Here is a 19919-nt window from a genome sequence, read left to right on the forward strand (position 1 = left end):
CTTGGTCTTTGGAGGCAAAGCGTGTGACATTGCAGGGGGGATGCTACCGCAAGCAAGCGGTCTTGCTACTGCAGCAGCTGGCCATCTGTGTCCATTGCCGGGTCCTAGCGATGTTGCTTGGATGGTCAGCGTCCATGCTGGGCCTGGGGCGGCTGATCTTGGTGTACTGCGTCGCGAGGCATGCAGCAGTAGCCCAGGTAGCGAGGATGTTCTTCAGGGGCTGAACCATGTGGAGCACGGCAGCAGGCCTAGCGATACTTGGCTGGGTCGAGGGGAGGACCCGACACCAGCCTCGCCTCCCCCTCATTCTGCTGCAACGGACGTCTTGCCCACGGACAGGGGCACGACGACTGCGGAGGATGCAGCAGCGACTGTGGTCATCGGGGGGGCTTCTACTCCATCTCAGTCTCCCCTAGATGGTCCAGTTGCTGATGTTGCAGGGAGGGAGGCCTTTGGAATGGCTGGGTCGGCTGCTACTTCACCACTATCGACTTATCCATCCGCTTCTTCTGAGGCACCGTACACGGCTTGATCCTCGGCCACGACGTGCACCCCTCTCCTCACTATGATGGGTTTTTTTATGGAGTAACGCCGAATCGTCGTAGTGGGAGGTTCGGGGTGTCTCGAGGGGGGGCGTCAGTGACAGATGAAGACTCCATGACGAAGGCTATGCGTCGCAAAGTTATGCGCAATTTGGACTACCTATGTACGGATTTGTTGCAAAGAATTATCTATGAAAGATGAACTGGACTGAAAAAAATCAAAGAATATACAGAGAGGAGCTGGTACACCTGTGGAAGCATGGATGGGATCTGAGCAACCACAACATACGGAACTCTAGATATATTTTTATGACTGCATGAGTATTAATAAGCAAGAAACAATTATATATGACATAAAGATTAAAAAAGACTGATCTTGTGGGTGACCTGACCTAGCTGCACTACAAACTCATTCGACTCGAACTCCTTATCTCCTATAATATGCGAAAATGACAGGGCCCTTGAAATTACATCACAAAATAAGTCTCACCCATAAAGCTTGCCATCTTCAACAAGTAAGGTATATTTCATTTTTTGCATCATTGTTAACATAAAAGGGAAACAATAAACTAAGTATAACATAGTAACTCACTGAATACATATTTGTCAGGATGAGACTTAGGATAGGAAAACAAATCATATTTCTATAAGAGAGGGCCTAATGGAACAAAAAATGAGCCAACCATCAGAAATTCAATGTTACAACATAAATGAGTTTACTGGACTAAGAAAACCTCAAAGCTATTTATATCTGAGGGGTCATTTATTATAAAGGAAAAATAGCAACAAAACATCAGACTCCTAAAAACCAGTTGTGGATATACTCCCTCCGTTCCTAAATATAAGTCTTTTAAGAGATTTCATTAGAGGGCTACATACGGAGCAAAATGAATAAATCTACATTCTAAAATATGTTTATATACATATGTATGTAGTCTTCTAATGAAACTTCTAAAAAAACTTATATTTAGGAACGGAGGGAGTACAAATGAAACAAAAATGGATGGGTATTTGTAGAAATAAGCTAACCACGTTGTTTATAATAAGGATAAATACGAAGACATTCAGAAATCAACTAAAATCCTCTTATGTATCATCTTCAGAAATGACGATCTTCTTGCATGAGGTTTGCTCATGCACAAAATGACATGGTAAAGTGCTAGGCGGCCATAGAGAAGTTCGATGACATTTAGCAATTGATGAATACGCCTCTTAAGCATCATTCAGACGATCACATGGAACTAAACTTGGCCTTCATTTATGCAATTGGCTATGGTGGTCTTTATTTGCACATTTCTGCACACCGAAAAGTTAGATGCTCCTAGGCGCAGGGCGGAGGCAAGAGTACCCGCGCTTAACGTTTGCTTATTATGCTTAGGTGTGTGCTTCGGTCAGAAACGGCAAGGCGGAGGCCAAACGCTCGCTCATTGCCTAGCACTAAAAAATACTTGTTTCCCTATGCTATAAAATATAACATTTAGTTCTACTAAAAATACAATAATCGCAATCAATGCATATAGTGGGTAAAGTGGTGTGCCGAAACAAACTCTCTGTCCCTCCCCTGTCCCTCCCCTCTCACCGAGAATTTAAAGAGAAACTAAGAATTGCCACTCAATTTAATGGCATTTCAGTCTCACTCCATTATCTCAATGATAGTTGTTCAGGACCCAAATAACATGAAACATCAAGTCGTAAATCCGCAAGTGACAATGAATGTTGTGGCAAATTCTTAAAACTTCCCAATTTAGATAGCACCAGCTTATAACTTGACTTCCCATTATTGAATTTGAAACCACTATGTTATCACAATAACACAACAAAAACATAGATAACCTACATGATTCATGAATCATGATACACACGTCAAGTATCAACATTAAGGAAAGTAGACTGACTAAATTAAATAAAGAATTGGAAAGGAAACATGGGTTAAGACCTTATGAAAACGTAATCTCCACAACAAGGCTCTGTAGTAACCCTCTTCCAGCTCAAGATTATCTTGCAGGGATTCAAAATCTGCACTAATAGAACGTTTTAGCTAACAACACAAAACCTACAAATTACACAACACATATGTCCAAATTAGATATGTCAAGCATTTACCAAGAAATTCAATAACTTCCTTTCATTTCCAGTGCCCAGCGTTCAAATTCTTTTATCAATTTGGTGTTGCAATCCAAAGACTAACTTAGAAGTATCTTTAGGTGAAGCACCTATTTACATCAAAAACTTCATATACAAAACAATTTGATGCAAACTAGTTAACAGTCCAAAAATTTCCAGGCTAAACAAAAGCTAGTTGTAAAAAAATTATAAGTAGGGAGATATATTTGGTGTATGTTTAGTAAAAGGCTATAGTTTATCTTGGTATCGGGAAACTCAATGCATGAGCAAACTTTACTACTGGAGCTAGGACTGAGGCCGTGACATCAGTAAATTGATACAACAAGGAACATGGTTTTACATAATGCAAAGTAGTAAACATGTAATTCCATCAAAAGATATTTGAGATGACAATGCAAGTACCTGCTAGTGTTTTGTTCTTGGACAATGCTTGGGATTTACATGCATGCGGTTGACGAGCTATTGTCTCTTCAACTGAGTTTAGAATTATTATTTTTAGAAAATGAGGTTATCCCCCGCCTCTGCATCAGATCGATGCATGCGGCCATTTTATTAATAAGCAAATAGTCCAACAGTCTCCAAATCATAAAAAGCAAAACTGCTCACAAAGAGCTAAAAAATAAGGAATCGGGACAGCCACAACCAGCGTCTAAAGAATATAGGTAACTAAACCCCTATCCTATTACATGACCGCCATCCAAACCGGTTGAAGATAGCTCGTGCTACCGTCTCCCATCGGATAGACCCAGTAACCATACGCTTCCTGGCATCCGTCGGAGTGAGTAGCGACCACATACGGATTAACGTTGTTGCTCGGAAGATAACCTATAAGAAATGAAAATTTGTTGATCTGTTAAATACCAAATCATTCCTGCAATTCCATATAGCCCATAATAACGCACATATGCCTACACGAATGTGTTTTGCTATTTATATGTCAACTCCATTTAGCCACGTCCCAAATAATGTGCGGATGCTAGTGGGAGGAGCAATGTTAAATGCTATATGAACAGACCGTCATAAAATCTTTGCGAGTGGGCACTCAAGAAATAAGTGTTTGATAGATTCATCATGATCACAGAAGCTACATCTTCGAGATCCGGACCAATTGTGTTTTGCCAAGTTGTCTTTAGTGAGAATGACTTGTTTGTGAACAAACCACATGAACACTTTAATTCTCAAGGGCACTTTGACTTTCCATATATGCACAGATCCACATGAACTGAGTTTAGAACTGACAGCAAACACTTATCATCACCTTCACCATACAAAGGCAGTCTAGAAGACATCGTAAAGAGGTCTTCTTCCTACAAAAGCATATGATGAAGACCATATCTTATATAACAAGTGGAAGTATAAGACTTAGATTAAATAATAGATAACATTGTCTCATATTAACAAAACCAAATAGTATTCCAACTATGTCCTCATATGAGTTATGTAAGCAGATCTCAATCGACGCAGAACCCTAGGTTAGGTAAAGCATGGGAAAGCAAAAAATCGGAACACGACAGCAAACCAAACAAGCCAAATTTCCAATCAATTTGAGGCATGTTTTCCATTTCGCTTGACAGTTGATGAAAACAAAATTCAGGTTCGCTGAAGTTTGTTGTTTGGGCTGTGAGAAGCCAAATTCGCTGAACCAACCGAACTACCAGATTCACATCCTAACAAAATTCAGGTTCACCGAATTTTGTTGTTTCGGCTTGATAATCGATTCTGTTAGGAACAGAGGAACTCCTTGTCCCTCTACTTGCAAAGGAACCTAGGAGCCAATTGTACTCTGTTCATAAATGCGAGTTCGTTCCATTTGTACAGAAAAGGAGTGGTTAATGAGTACAGGTGTAGTCAGTCCAATGCAAGCACGCATTTCACGTTGCTCGAAACAAACTGTGAAGTCGATCAAGCAGGCATCTAGACACACACAACACGATATTGATCGAGCCACAGTAGGTAGACCTGCTAATACTCCCCGCTCTTCAAAATAACTTGTCACTAACTTTCGACATCTTAGCAAATACAGCAGGGATGTGGATTAGGCGCACCCAGCTTACCAGCGCAGGCTGCGGTGATGAACGGCGAGGCGTCAGGTCAACTCCAGCGCACGACTCCATCCTATCCGGGTGCATCCGTTTGGGATAAAACGGACATATCAGACGGCCCAGCGCGCGGGCGCAAACGAATTTTTGTCTGTTTTCTGTCCGCTTTTGACCCATCCCCGTTTCAAGTTTGGGCTACCTTTGGAGTGAAACGGGCAGCGCGAGGACAGCCCGGACGCGCGTGCTTGCCCTCCCCTGGCCCGCCCTTCGGTGGCACGGGCCTCCCTTTTTCTATCCCTCCACCCACCGAGCCCTCCAGTCGCACCCCGCCACTCATGTCTCTCGTCGCCGCCGTCGCCGCTACCATTTGCCGTTGAGCAGCTCGGACGTGCGCTCGCCCCAAATCTTCGCAGGCCCCGTTCCCTCGACGCCCCCGAGCTACCCAACCACGACCACTTGATTTGCGCTCCCGGCGGTCGGATTTGGAGCGGATCCGACCGGACTTGGGGCTCGCTCAGCTGCAGGGAGGCCACAACGTGCCATGGACTGGCCGGACACCGGTCCAGGACCTCCCGGCAAGGTCGCAATGCCGCATGCAGGTACTGACTCCTCCTCTAGCCATTCGGATCTACGTCGTTGGCGGTTCGCAGGCAGATACAAGAACGACGGGAGGCCGGGGTCGGTGCTGGCCCAAAGGCTCGTCGCCGCACCATTGCCACTTATTAAGTGCGACGACTGCCCAAGGAAGGTCCAGCGTCGCATGTCTACAGCGTCGGAACATCCTAGATGGGTGTTCATCAAGTGCCCAAATGATGGGGAGGAATGTGCTGCTTTAGCATCGTTTGTGCTATCTGATTTGACTACTTATGCTAACTTAATTTTGTTGTTTGTGTAGAATGGATGCGACTTTTGGTATTGGGAAGTAGAATACATTGATATTTTGATAGAACGTAAATTAGTAGATGTTGGTGCACTTTTAGCTACTATAGAGGTTAGAAATAAGAATAGTGCACTTGTTGCTATAATAGATGCTAGATATGAAAGTAGATGCGAGGAAGCAACGTCAACTTCTTTAGACACGAAGAAGATAGAAGCACGCAAGATCGAGCCTCCATAGTTCAACAACGAATGCATCAAGAAGGCACTAATCCAACTTACGGGAGCAGTTGTGAAAGTTGGATTTATTTTAAAATGTCTTCTTGTGGTTCTTGTTTTCTTTGATCTTGTTATTCTAGTCAAAATTTGATGATGTACTACCATGTATCAAAAATCAATGATAAAAATAAAAAGATATGTGCTTGAAAAAAAATGTATGCGGCAGCGCGTTGGGCGCACGACCGGCGCATCCCAGAAAAGCCTCGGACACGACCCCATTTCCCGTCCCAAACAGACAAAAAGGGACCAAACGGACGTCCGGATGGGGTCGCGCGCTGGAGTTGGCCTCACCAGAGGCGCCTTGGTCGCAGACAAGGTGTATCGAGGGTGGCGGCACGGGGCCCGCGGGCAAGGAGGCGCTCGCCTCCATCGGCTGTTCGCCCGCAACCGAGGGCTCCGTCCAACCCTCGACAAAGGAGGGCATAGAGCCGCGTCCCTGTCCACCAGCCCGTTCGATCCTGCGACGGAGGAGGCGTCGACAACCACATCGATCTCATTTGGGTTTGTGCTCGTCCTACTTTGGCTTCCTTCGGAGGAGAACTGGCGACGGCGCCTGCCATAGGCCAACTCCAGCGCACGACCCCATCCGGTCCGGCCCTATCCGTTTGGGGAAAATGGACAAACCTCACAGTCCAACGCGCGTCGCCCCGGACGCATCTTGTCCCTTTTGTGTCCGGGCCGGCCCATTTCCGGCGCAAACATGCGCCCCGTTTGGGCCCTAGAGGACAAGAGCGGACGCACTCAAGCCCTCCTCTCGTCCGCGTCGGGGACGTGTGGCAGGCGGCCACCTACCACCCACCGCCCGTATTTACTACGCATGCCCGGTAGGCCCCACCTGCCATCCACTCAGGCGGGCGGTCGTCGTCCTTCTTATGGGGAAGTCGTGGACCGGCACAGTGCACGCGCCCACTCCACTCCTGGTGCCTCCTCGGGACCGACACCAAACCCTAGCTTTATCCCCCTCCCTCAAGCTCTCCGCCGCCGATTGTGTTGGGGAACGTCGCATGGGAAACAAAAAAATTCCTACGCGCACGAAGACCTATCATGGTGATGATCATCTACGAGAGGGAGATTGGATCTACGTACCCTTGTAGATCACTAAGCAGAAGCGTATATAACGCGGTTGATGTAGTGGAATGTTTCCGCGATTCAGATCGCCGTAGTCGTGCTATCTCATCACGATCTGTCCCGCGAACTTCATCACGATCCGTCCCGCGAACTTCATCACGATCCTTCCCGATCTAGTGCCGAACGGACGGCACCTCCGCGTTCAGCACACGTACAGCTTGATGACGTTCTCCACCTTCTTGATCCAGCAAGAGGGGCGGAGAGGTAGAAGAGTTCTCCGGCAGCGTGACGGCGCGCCGGTGGTGGTGATGATCTACTCTCGCAGGGCTTCGCCTAAGCTCCGCGGAAATAGGATCTAGAGGAAAAACCGCGTGGTATTGGGTCGAGCAGCACGTGGCAAAGTTGTGTCTCAAAAACCCTCAATACCTCTAGTATATATAGGAGGGAGGGAGGGGAGGAGGCAGCCTCAAACCCTCAAGGTTTGGCCGAAATTGGAGGTGGAGGAGTCCTACTCCAATCCTACTTGGAGTAGGATTCCACCTTCCCACTTGAAAACTCTTCTCACCTTGTGTTTTTTCCTTCTCAAACCTTATGGGCCTTAGTGGGAACTTATTCCAGCCCACTAGGGGCTGGTTTATCTCTTCCCATAGCCCATGAGACCCCTTGGGGCGTGACACCCCTCCCGATGGTCCCCGGCACCCCTCCCGACACTCCCGGTACACTACCGATGAGCCTGAAACTTTTCCGGTGACCAAAACAGGACTTCCTATATATCAATCTTTACCTCCGGACCATTCCGGAGCTCCTCATGACGTCCTAGATCTCATGTGGGACTCTGAACAACTTTCGGTTACCAACACCTATAACTCAACTATACCGAAACGTCACCGAACCTTAAGTGTGCAGACCCTGCAGGTTCGAGAATTATATAGACATGACCCGAGACACTCCTCGATCAATATCCAATAGCGGGATCTAGATTCCCATCTCGACTAGAGCTTTAAAAGACCCGGATTCGAGCCTATGGTGGGCCGGGCAATAGGAAGTGTCATACCATGGCAAAACGTTGTTAGTCTCAACATGCAGACTTATCCTTAGAAACGACCGCCTCATTGATATCTTGATGTTTGTTATGGGGTTTTACTTGCTGCAAGTGAGATCCTAGTTTTTTAGTCAAAAGAACAAGAAAAACAAAATTACCACATGGTTAAGTGGTCATTCATATGTTCACCCAAAGAAGTAGGGGGCTCGGGATCATAAATTATGAAATCATGAATTGGTGCCTATTAGCGAAATGGGCTTGGAGTATTCTGGCACGCCAAGGTGGTCGTTGGCTAGAAATCTTTCGTAATACATATCTACCTAGCGATGGGCTAGACACACCGCAACGTGTAAAGCAGTGATGAAAGTTAGGCACCCCCTAAGTTAAAAACAACATTAGAAGTCCACGATGGTAAGTTGGCATAATTTTGGCTTGATTATTGGTGTCGTGACCGCGTACTAGCAGGTACATACCCTAGGTTGTATGCCATTTCAAACAAACAAGAGGAAATAGTATCAGATATGTGTGTGACAGATATGTTCATGTATTACAAAAAAATGCACGTGACATTTTTTTCAAGGTTGCACACTAGAAAAAACTGTGTAATCCAAAAGGGTTTTGTATGATTAATAAAAATGAACATTACATCTAGAAAATCCTTCACCCATTTTTTTAAAAAATATGTTTTTTACATTTTAAAAAGTTAATACAATGCAAGAAATTTTTGCATAGTTTCAGAAAAATGTTTTGTATCACTCAGAAAAAATGTTTCAACATGTATTTGAAAAACGTTTAAGATGTATTCAAAAAAATCAAAACATATATATATATAAACATGTATTCGAAAATAAAAGTTAAATGCATATTTAAAATGACAAGTGTGTATAAAACATGTTCCTAATATACAAACAAAACAATGTACACTCCCTCTATTTCAAATTATAATGTGTATCAAGTTTTGGATCAAATTCCAGAATGTAGTGCACATAAACACCTTTGGACGAAGATACCCCTTCGCTGGACCACTGCAGCAAAGCTGCATGCACCACATGTTTTGATATAAACACCACAAACAAGGCGCACTATATAAGGAAACAGAGAGAGTATTTCGTATGAAAAAAATAGAAATGTGTTGCAAAAAGGATAGAAAGGTAAAAAAGTAAAAGTAAAAAACGAAAAGAAATAAATCAAATAAAACCAATGAATTGTATAAATTAACCAAGAAAAGAAAAGAAACAAAGAAAACAAGGAGGAAAAAATAAAAAGGATAAGGAAACCAGAGAAAACCGATGCAAACTGATGCAAAATAGTGAAAAAATAGATGAACAAAAACAGAGAAAAATAATCTCGTGTAGCTATAGTATTAAGCGAGTTATAACAATCATACGTGGCGCGCCTGTGTCTCCTCGGCCGTGAGAGTTATGTCTCGCATTAAGCGAGATGGGTGAATCTCTCGCTGAAGCGTCTGGAGTAAATGAGGCTGCGCCGGGATTCGACCGCAGTTCGCTTTGATAGTGCGACGGGCAGCTTTTTTTTTTTAAGGACAACCACTGTATTCATATCATAATGTTTTGGGGGATACAGAGGTTGTCATGAGGTCGATGAAACCACACGGATCTATGGTAGTGGCCATCCGTGCAAGATTATGTGGCTCACTATTACTATTACGGTACTCATGAATAATAACACAACTACTAAACCTGGACATCCATCCCTGAATGTCATTTAGGATCATGCAGTGCGCGCCTCGGTGCACTTGTTCCTTAAGCTCATCAACGACTCTCAGACAGTCAGATGCAATCCGTATTCTGGAACCATCATGTCCTCTGCCAATGTCAGGGCTTCTCTGCATGCGTGTGCCTCAAGAACCTCCGGGTCGATCATGCCAGGGAAGACCACCGCAGAAGCTCCAAGAAAACCTCCCTGATCATTGCGACATATAACTCCAATAGCTCCCGTATTTGATGACTTCCCAACAGCGCCATCCACATTCATTTTCGTCTCCCCTGTCGCTGGTGGAATCCACCTTGGCCTGAGTGATCTCGCCGGCCTCCCCTGCTGGGGGTTCTTTGCTGGCAGTCCACGAACCTCGGATAGGTAACGCTGAATGAATAGATGTGCGGATAGAGGGCTTTGGAATTCCTGCTCATGGATTGCCCACCATATCACCCAGAGCGTAGTAAGTACAGAAACAAAACGGTCGCCGCCAAGAGTATTACAGAGACCATGCAGCCACAGCTTAGGATCATCCGTCTCATCCCCATACACCGGCAGTAGGGAATCATCCTCATCGTCCCTCAAAGACCAGACACTCTTCGCCATGTTACAATTGAGCAGGGCATGTCTCCACGTATCGACAGCAGCATGACATATCGGGCAAGATACCTCAGACGTCATATGGCGCCTTCCCCTCTCCTGACCCGTTGGCAAAGATGCCCGAGCCAATCTCCACGCGAACATACGTAACTTGGATGGAACTCGAACACCCCATAGCCTCTTCCAGTTAGTTTCCTCCCGAGTCGAATGCGATGATTCTGTATCCCCATTGAGCCATCCTTCTCGTCTAGCTTTTGTAGCCATAACCATCCTATAGCACGATCGTACGGAGAAGACACCTGATCGTTCATACTGCCATGCATAGAAATCTTCCTGGGGAGTATGACTGAGAGGAATTCGCCGGACGATGTCGGCATCCATTGGAAGCAGCTGCTCTGCCAGAGCACGTTCATCCCAGCAACGATCATGTGATATAAGCTTCGATACTCGTTCCAGTGGATTTGGGGATACCGCTAGGCACTGACCCAGTGCTAAGTACGTTTCTTATTTTTCTCCATTTAAGGCGCGGTCCACTTGAGGTAAATGAGAAGAGTTTCTTTTTTCTCCATTTCTTATTTTTTGTCTTTCATTCCTTTTCTTCAAATTTTGGTATTCTTCTTATTTCTTCTCTGATCTTTATTGATTTTCTTTATTTTCGTTTTTATACTTCGATTTTTTATTATTTCTCTTTGTTTTACTTCATGGTTTTTATCTTTTCTATTTTCTTCCTCATTTTACTCTTTTTGTTTAATTTTTAGTTTTAAAATTTATACATTATAAGAAAATAAAAATATAGATCCCAAGACCAAAAAAATGCATTTTTCGTACATTTTACATTGTATTATTACGTTTGTAATATTATGTAAAATAAAATATTTTTTATGGCAACCATATACTTTCTTATGGTCTCTTTTTACGTAATGACTAAGACAGAATTGACGGACGTAAAATTACTATGCATTAATGTAAAAATAAAGATGTTAAAGAATAATTATTCATCATTCAAGATGACAAATAGTCAATGTATATATTCAAAAAGAACATGATAACCATATATATTTACTCATTTATTTATTGAAAAACATGGTAACTATTTTTTATTGTGTATAATAAATTTATAAATAAAAATAAAATAAAGAAAAAACGATAAGAAAAATACGAAAAAAAACAGAAAAATAAGGTCGTACCCCCCCCCCCCCCCCGCCACCGTGCTCGTTGATCATCTTATCTCGGCCTCCCCTTCAGCAAGAATCTCTACCCTCTCGTTGAAGGCGAGATATAGGGGTGTCCCTCCTTAACTCGACCAGACCTACCAGCCTGGTATAAAGGAACGCACTAGTGGGGGGGCGAATAGAAAGACTGGGGTAGGCTTCGATAATTTCTTTCTTCTTCTTTTTCATTCATTCATACATGTTTTTTGTTTGTGGTTTAAAAAATTATTTCAATATATTTAAAAAAAATGTAAATACACATATTTCAAAACTAAAGTTCACTTAGATGTTATTAAAAATGCAAATTTGAAAAATGTCAATGTAGTGTAAAATTTGCTAACGTAACCTTCTAAAACAAATGCTCGTTGGATTAAAAAAATGTTAGGGACAGTTGAAAATCATAGCTCAGATTAAAAAACAAAATTATTTGAAAAACATGTCAATCATGTATTTAAAAAATGTTAAACGTGTGTAAGAAAAATTGTTCCTTCTTTGAATGAAAATTATACACTACACTACATCGTAGACGCCTCGTCGTCGACGAAAACGTCTCCATAACTCTGCCGATCTGAGGTCCGCTAGGCAACGTTTTTGACCCACATATATGATGGGCCAGATACACAAGCATCTCAGCCCACCAATCAGACACTCCATCCTTGTAAATCATATATGTGGGTAAAAAACGTGCTTCCATAATAGATGTGGGATTAAACCACACTATTTCGGGCGTCCTCTTCCCTCAAAAAAACTTGGGGCGTCCTCTCCTCAGTTTGGTGCGGGTGGGGTGGACGCGCTCTCCCACGGTGGCACTGTCTGCGCCACGACTCAAAACCGACCGGTTCCTTCTTCCACCGCATGTCTTGTCTTGAGTTAACCACATCCGCATCTGTTTACTCTGCCCTCTCTCACTCCAAAAATAGACCAGCCCGCGCTATGGCATGAGCCATGGCAGCCACTCGCTAGCAAATCCACCAATTACCGCCATCGATCTGGGTACCCTCCCGTGCGGCGATCGGTGTCGTCATCGTCGTCTTCTTCTTCTTCTTGATTGTCGACCGAGGTGTCGTCGGTTTGCATCAGCGGCTGATCGGTGATGGCAAGCTACTGGTGCCGGCGACCGTGCGAGTCGTGCAGCACGAGGGCGATGGCGGGCAGCGTGGTCGGCCAGCCGGTGGCGCCGGGGCAGAGGGTGACGGTGCTGACCATCGACGGCGGCGGCATCCGCGGCCTCATCCCGGGCACCATCCTCGCCTTCCTCGAGGCCAGGCTGCAGGAGCTGGACGGGCCGGACGCGCGCCTGGCCGACTACTTCGACTGCATCGCCGGCACCAGCACCGGCGGGCTCATCACCGCCATGCTCACCGCGCCCGGCCAGGACGGCCGCCCGCTCTTCGCCGCCAAGGACGTCAACCGCTTCTACCTCGACAACGGGCCCTACATCTTCCCCCAAAGGCGAGAGCACGAGCGATCTCATGGCCATGGATCATGCCAGCTGAACCGGTGATTGATGTGTGAATTGTGTTGAGCTGTGCCAGGAGGTGCGCGCTCGCCGCGGTGACCGCGTCGCTGAGGCGGCCGAGGTACAGCGGCAAGTACCTGCACGGCAAGATCAGGAGCATGCTGGGCGAGACGAGGCTGTGCGACGCGCTCACCGACGTCGTCATCCCCACCTTCGACGTCAAGCTTCTCCAGCCCATCATCTTCTCCACATACGACGTATGCTAATTTACGCCATTGATCAGATAGATCCATCCTCCTTGGATCAGACAGACATGGGGCTAAAATCGTTGAAGGATCATGCGTGCAGGCCAGGAACATGCCCCTGAAGAACGCGCGGCTTGCCGACATCTGCATCGGCACCTCCGCCGCCCCGACCTACCTCCCGGCGCACCACTTCCACACCCAAGACGACAACGGTAAGGAGCGCGAGTACAACCTCATCGACGGCGGCGTCGCCGCCAACAATCCGGTAACCAACCAATCAAGCGTCCATCAGTCATCACATATTCAGATACGCTGCCCGAGCACACTGATGAACTGAGTTGTGAGAGATGCAGACGATGGTGACCATGACGCAGATCACCAAGAAGATGATGGTCAAGGACAGGGAGGAGCTGTACCCGGTGAAGCCGTCGGACTGCGGCAAGTTCCTGGTGCTGTCCATCGGGACCGGCTCGACGTCGGACCAGGGGCTGTACACGGCCAAGCAGTGCTCCCAGTGGGGCATCATCCGCTGGCTGCGCAACAAGGGCATGGCGCCCATCATCGACATCTTCATGGCGGCCAGCTCCGACCTCGTCGACATCCACGCCGCCGTGCTCTTCCAGTCGCTGCACAGCGACGGTAACTACCTCCGCATCCAGGACAACTCGCTCCACGGCCCAGCCGCGACGGTGGACGCCGCCACGCCCGAGAACATGGCGGAGCTCCTCAGGATCGGCGAGCGGATGTTGGCACAGAGGGTGTCCAGGGTGAACGTCGAGACCGGGAGGTACGAGGAGATACGGGGCGCCGGGAGCAACGCCGACGCGCTCGCCGGCTTCGCCAAACAGCTCTCCGACGAGAGGAGGACAAGGCTCGGCCGCCGGCGCGTTGGCGCCGGCCGTCTGAAATCCAGACGCTGATCTTGTAACTTAGTGTGGGTTAGTTTCATCTATTTTCTTTATATACTTTTTGGCTGGGATTAGGTAGAGAAAGCTTCACATGGATAATGAAAGGAAATGAGCAGTTCAGGAGAAATAATACACTTGATGAAGCCAAAATCTCTCTCAATTGGTCACCGTCGCAATTGTATATCCCTTTCGACATCATCATCATGAATAAATCAACAGTGAACAAGAGCCGAACAAAAATTTACACAAAGCCTCGCTACCTATTTCGGCAAGCTTGAACATAAATGAATGGATTGCAGAATTGAAAGAAGAAAAACCTGACCTATACAACAGAACACTGGGAACACTGGTTAGACGATCGTGGGGACTCTGCCCGAATGCCGGCTTCAGTCCGAGGATCATCACCAACAGTAACTTGCACAGGCGAGGCGGCAAATGTGCTCACCTTACAGTGACTGTATTCTTGGTTCCACTGCACAGGCTTGAATTGGCCAAGCACTCATGGGGGTTAGAATAGAAGTAATCCTCCTCTTTCGGCTTGTTTTCGAGTTTTCGCCGACAGGATGGTTGAACCACACGGCCTCTATGAACTTCTTGGACAGAAGATGTAAAATTCTCCCAAGAAATTGTCTTGTTGGTGTACAAGTCTATAAGTTCAACTAGTTTCCGTCGGTCTGGCAACACACTTTTTCGGAAACCCAGGAACCTGAAGACAAAAATTCAACCAGATAATTATAACCAGAGGATACTATCTATTTATTTTTATTTTTTAAGGAGTAGACTACTAAACTTGTTGTACAAGAGTGCTATATGTACACGCTGTATCCTGAAAAGATATTTGATTGATTTTATAAGACGAAATATTGCCGTATATATACCTTCTGTGGCCTTCAACAAGTTTTGCCATGTTACCATCGTAAGTAGGAAGGAAAACATCACTAGCGGTGGATACAATGAAATCAAGTGCAGCCATCTGAGAAGAATGGTTTTGAAACTGGCGCAGAGGTTCTGAATCTAGCAGCATCTCTTTTCTTACCTGAAAGATAATCAGTATTGCTTATATTAGCGGGTTTGGTACATATAGGGAGTATGACACCCTGGATATAAAATGGGAGGTTGGAAAACTGCAAGCAGTATTGGCAGAAACGAGCAAACTCTCACTTGCAATTGAATGTTCGGAAATTGCACTATAGTTAAACATGAACAAGCCAATGTAATTGACAAAAGTATTAGGCACACTTACGAGTTTTGGAAAAGCAGCTCGTAATGGTTCCAATCTCTTTTCTCCCCCGTATATTTCACCAGCAGCAATGTATACGAGAGTATCCTTTTCGAAGCCCAAGGCTTTCAAAACCAGTGATGCCTCCTCAGGCGTAAGTGGGCATAGTCCTTCTGATCTCTTGGCTTTGGAATCAATTTCTTTTTCTCTCCACCATGGATAAGCATACCTGATGGATGGGAAAAAGTTAGATTCTGGTGATTCAAAAAATTTCTACCACGTTTCAGCTCAAGAAAAACAGCAAGGCCAAGATAAGATGGCACGCCTTCTCAAATAAAAATAAAAATAAAAACAAGATGGCACTCAACCAATTTGACTGTGCTAACAACAGATGAACAGTTGAATTTTTATTCAATTCACATGAATCCATCATGAAAAAGGAAACTATGTATGAAAACGCGCAACTTATTGAGACTGATACCGATGCTACACTGCATCCAGCTCTGAACATTAGCTATGTAAAACGAGAACTGTATGCAGGGACGCAAGAGACAAACTAATATATACTACAAGAGAACTGTATGCAGGCATCAGGACACCGTCGCTGAGGAAAAAGAAGATGAACTTGATCTGTCAACGAGGTCTTCCTTAGCTGTAGTCCGTGATGCTGTAATAAAAGATAAACCCTGTTTTGGGTGAACTGCTGTTTTGGTGTAGTAGACTTTGGAGCCGTTGAGGCCAGACTTTCTTTCCTAGGCTGATTCTAGTGTTAGGTCAGCTGCTATGTACTGGTGATCTTTTTGCTTCATGTTATAAAATGGGGCAGGGGGGAAACCCCTTTTGATCAAAAAAAAACTAATATATACAACATCTATGTCACCATTGCTAGTATCTGTAGACGTTTTCCATCAATGTCAGTGAAGAACCAATAAAGTAAACGTTTTCCTTCTGTAAGAAACTACTTGAGTCAAAATCCAAAAGGCTACTACGTGTGTATTCATACTAGATGAAAGTGAAAGACTGTACAACGAAAATGGTACCTCATTCTTTTGAGCTCCTCAGCCTCTTCAGGATTAAGACCATGATTGCAACCAGAAAACGCCAGCATGTCCATCTCATATCGTAAATGCAATGCCACAAATGATCCCTTGTCTCGAAGTTTCCATACCAGTTTATTACCCAATGCCTCAATTTGAGGGGTAAACTTCAGTGCACGGAAATTAACACGGCATCTAACCAGTTGAAGTTCAGTACTGATGCCATTGTTTGCTAACCGAGCATCTGTCTTGTTAAAGTGGATGACTTTATATTTGCTGAAGAGTGGCAAAATCTGCGCAGGTGAGAGACTATGAAGAGTACATAGTAATGCATGTACCATAAAGCAAGGGTGGATCCCAGATAAGTTGACAGACCTGGTGCAGGTAATACTTCTCATCTGACCAACTCACAGGTGACATGTCAAGTGTGATGCTTGAATCTGTTGGACCAAACCTCTTTGGTAGCCGTTTGACAATGCGCACTTCATCTCTTAATGTGGTAATGAAATGCCTCACATCAAATATGTCTCCAAAATTGCTGAAAAGCATACAGAATACTAGCCGCTTAAGATATCATCAACCTGGCTAATACATAGAGAACCTCTTCAAGAAAATGGAATGAACCTCTGATCTGCCCAGAATGATCTCTTGTCAAGTTCTGGCACAACCATCGTGAGGTTTAGCAGACGTGCCACTGCCACCATGTCACATATCTTGAAGAACAGAGATTGAAAAGAACAACAAGAGTTAGAATGGGAAAACTAGGATTAAACTGCGGAAGTAAGAAAAAACAAGTGACCTCTGAACGCATCTGATTTAGACCTCCATTGCAGGATATCTTCAGATAACCATTGCTTTTGTAGATTCCTGGAGAAAAAAGTCACGTTTACTGTTGGTGGTGATTGACTGAAACAGTAACATCTTGACAAAATATTTGCAAACCCGTAAGTAAGTATCTCAACAAAACATCAAGATAACTGCAGCTTCTATCCCCCGCACCCACCCACCCACCCACCCACCGAGATACTAATCAGTTAATACATCAATTTCCGATTTGGCATGCCTTCCAGACCGAGCCATATTTCTCACTCAAGGCAGCTTAGGCTTTCAGCAGGCAGCAGCAGCCTCTCTAACGTCACAAATTTGGCATGAATTTCTTCCTTTGGCAGGAAAATTGGCATGGACTTGGGGAGGAAGGGTGATAACAAAAATGCACCCACTCTTACATGTATCATTTCAAAATTGAATAACTTCATCATTTATTTCCTCGTAGATACTAATCGATAAAATTTAGCCAGTAGTAGTAACAGAATAACCCAGAAAGGCACTCACTTGGGGGCGGTGGAGGGGGCGAGGAAGGCGGCGGCGAAGGGGCGGGCGCGCCACCGGCAAGGCCGAAGAGGACGAGGAGGCGGCTGACGGCGACGAGCTGCGCGACGGAGGCCCACAGCAGCAGGGCGGCGCAGCCCGCGACGAGCCAAAACCTAGGCCTGGACCGCGCCATGGCGGCCTCACAGCCGGCGCCGCCCCCCGATCGGGGCCGGCATTTTTTGGAGTTCGCGGTGGCGGCGGCGGCGGCGGCGGCTCCGGAGGATCTCGGGGAGGGACCCGTGGGGGAGCTAAGATCTTGTTGGCCTAGCTGTGGGGAGACTGGGGCACAGAGTGTGCGTTGCTGCGGCTACGCGTTTGGCTTTTGTGGCACAGAGTGTTGTTGGTAGCTGGTAGGAGGAGGAGGACCGGCGGCTTGGCTTGACATGGATTATCCTTGGCTAATAAGTGTGTGATGACTAGGTGGGCTACGCTTAGCACACTGCACTACACTGGTAGAACATGACACGGGCAGTTCCAAGATTTTGGGAGCTCTACTTTTTTTTCAAAAATTTCAGGTCCCAAACGTAAATATTCATCAAAAGTATAGAGAGTCTCAAATATATTAATATAATAAAAATTACATCAAGGTATCTAGACCACCAAACGACCACTACCGTCGCCGGAACGAGCCGTCAACGCTCCGTTGTAACCGCACCCCTACGAGAGGTGGCTTGACCTTGTCGATAACAGTCGGGAAGTCTTTGTCCAGGACCAGCGCTGTGGAGGCGTAGTCGTTACCGTTGAAACCTTGAATAGATCTTAAGCAACCGACATCAAATCTCGTCGTCGTCGTACACGCATAACAAGAAACACTAACCTCGACGACCCAAGGAGAACGCATGAATCAATGTTGGGGCGCCGAAGCTCCTTCGACCACGTCAGATGGACGAACGAGGAGGACCAGAGCATGAAAAACAAATTCAAAGAAGAAGCGTCGCACGTGTGAGGACTAAAAAATGCTAACCTACTACTAGTTGGAGTGAAGGCACATGGATCCCCCTTTGTCGTTGAAACGAGCCTGACAATAGAGGTGAGGGTATGTAAGGAGAGAGCAGAGTCCTAGCTATGACGAGTTTGTACACACGATGTATGGGTTCAGGCCCCTCTCGTGGAGGTAACAGCCCTACGTCTCAGTGCTCTGGAGCTCTTGTCGTGTGGAATATGTGTGTTACAGGGGGTGCGAACCCTTGTGTCGGAGGGAAGGGGTGGCTTATATAGAGTGCGCTACCCAACCAAGGGTTTGATTAATAGGGATTAAAGGCGTACGTTACTGATAACGCATGTAATAAATGTTACTTATGACGTCCAGTCGAATGTACGCTCGTTGGCCTCTCTGGAGTGGCTTCTGATCTTTTGCGGTCTACTGGTTTGTAGTTCTTCTGAGTGAAAGTCTTCCGTCGAGTGAAGGGCGAAAGTCTCCGGGTGGATGTTCTACCGAGTGACCCATGTACCATGACGAGTCAGTCGAAGTCTTCCTTGAAATCTTTAAGTCTTTAATGTTGTGTACTTGGGTAGGACATGTAGGTCAGGTCTATGACCCTATCCTAGGTACATATCCCCATAATTAGCCCCCGAATGGATCGGGGTTCGAGTGGGAAAGGGGTCGATGCAGATTCTGATAAGACACGCAAACTCTGAGTGCACATCAAGGTTTGGCGGAAGTGTGCGTCGATTGAAGTCTTTGTCGTTCATCCCGATCGATTCTGTCTTGAAATGCATCCGAATGAATTTGAAAGTGAAAACTGATCCGAGTGATCAACAGGATCTTTTGATATGATTGGTCACTTCATCAGGTCCGATTTCACGGGATTCGAAAATTTGGTAAGCGCGCGCCGCGCGATGATGACACAACGGTTGGGGCAAGTGGGAGCACAAAGCCTCGATTATCGCGCCGCCCTTATCGCCATGTATCGTGTTTCCTCTATTATCGGGATAGACAGAGATTTGGCGGACCCACGGGTCAGCGACTCACTCGGGTGGCTATAAGATGGGCCGGCGCTAGGGTTGAAACAATGCTCCTCTTCAATTCCCCTATTTTTCTTCATCGCCTCTGCCTCACGAGCACCGCTTAGATCTGTCTCCACCACCACCTTTATCGGCGTTACTGATAACGTGCGTAATAAATGTTACTTATGACGGCCAGTCGAATGTATGATCGTTGGCCTCCCTGAAGTGGCTTCTGA

General features: G+C 45.9%; 2 protein-coding genes across 2 annotated transcripts; one reads left to right on the forward strand and one right to left on the reverse strand.

The window, feature by feature from the left end:
- Window positions 1–12590: 12590 nt before the first annotated feature.
- LOC123449555 (patatin-like protein 1) lies at window positions 12591–14416 on the forward strand. The gene is made up of 4 exons (XM_045126810.1): window positions 12591–12949; window positions 13033–13213; window positions 13305–13466; window positions 13555–14416. Exons 1-4 carry the CDS (start codon window positions 12591–12593, stop codon window positions 14119–14121), a joined length of 1269 nt encoding a protein of 422 aa, XP_044982745.1. The 3' UTR covers window positions 14122–14416.
- Window positions 14249–18088, reverse strand: LOC123449554 (rhamnogalacturonan I rhamnosyltransferase 1-like). The gene is made up of 8 exons (XM_045126809.1): window positions 17698–18088; window positions 17165–17232; window positions 16990–17078; window positions 16741–16903; window positions 16369–16658; window positions 15353–15557; window positions 14988–15145; window positions 14249–14815 (listed from the first exon to the last, which is right to left on the reverse strand). Exons 1-8 carry the CDS (start codon window positions 17867–17869, stop codon window positions 14551–14553), a joined length of 1410 nt encoding a protein of 469 aa, XP_044982744.1. The 5' UTR covers window positions 17870–18088; the 3' UTR covers window positions 14249–14550.
- Window positions 18089–19919: the final 1831 nt, after the last annotated feature.

This window comes from Hordeum vulgare, chromosome 4H (genome assembly GCF_904849725.1).
Source record: "Hordeum vulgare subsp. vulgare chromosome 4H, MorexV3_pseudomolecules_assembly, whole genome shotgun sequence".
Lineage (NCBI taxonomy): Eukaryota > Viridiplantae > Streptophyta > Magnoliopsida > Poales > Poaceae > Hordeum > Hordeum vulgare.

Excerpts from the sequence above, each read along its gene's own strand:
- LOC123449555 (XM_045126810.1), top strand. The coding sequence starts at position 12,591 with ATGGCAAGCTACTGGTGCCGGCGACCGTGCGAGTCGTGCAGCACGAGG. Across the intron at positions 12,950-13,032 it reads CCCTACATCTTCCCCCAAAG|GAGGTGCGCGCTCGCCGCGG; the intron begins GCGAGAGCACGA and ends GAGCTGTGCCAG. Across the intron at positions 13,467-13,554 it reads GCGTCGCCGCCAACAATCCG|ACGATGGTGACCATGACGCA; the intron begins GTAACCAACCAA and ends TGAGAGATGCAG.
- LOC123449554 (XM_045126809.1), bottom strand. The coding sequence starts at position 17,869 with ATGGCGCGGTCCAGGCCTAGGTTTTGGCTCGTCGCGGGCTGCGCCGCC. Across the intron at positions 17,079-17,164 it reads TAAATCAGATGCGTTCAGAG|ATATGTGACATGGTGGCAGT; the intron begins GTCACTTGTTTT and ends CTGTTCTTCAAG. Across the intron at positions 16,659-16,740 it reads AGAAGTATTACCTGCACCAG|ATTTTGCCACTCTTCAGCAA; the intron begins GTCTGTCAACTT and ends TCACCTGCGCAG.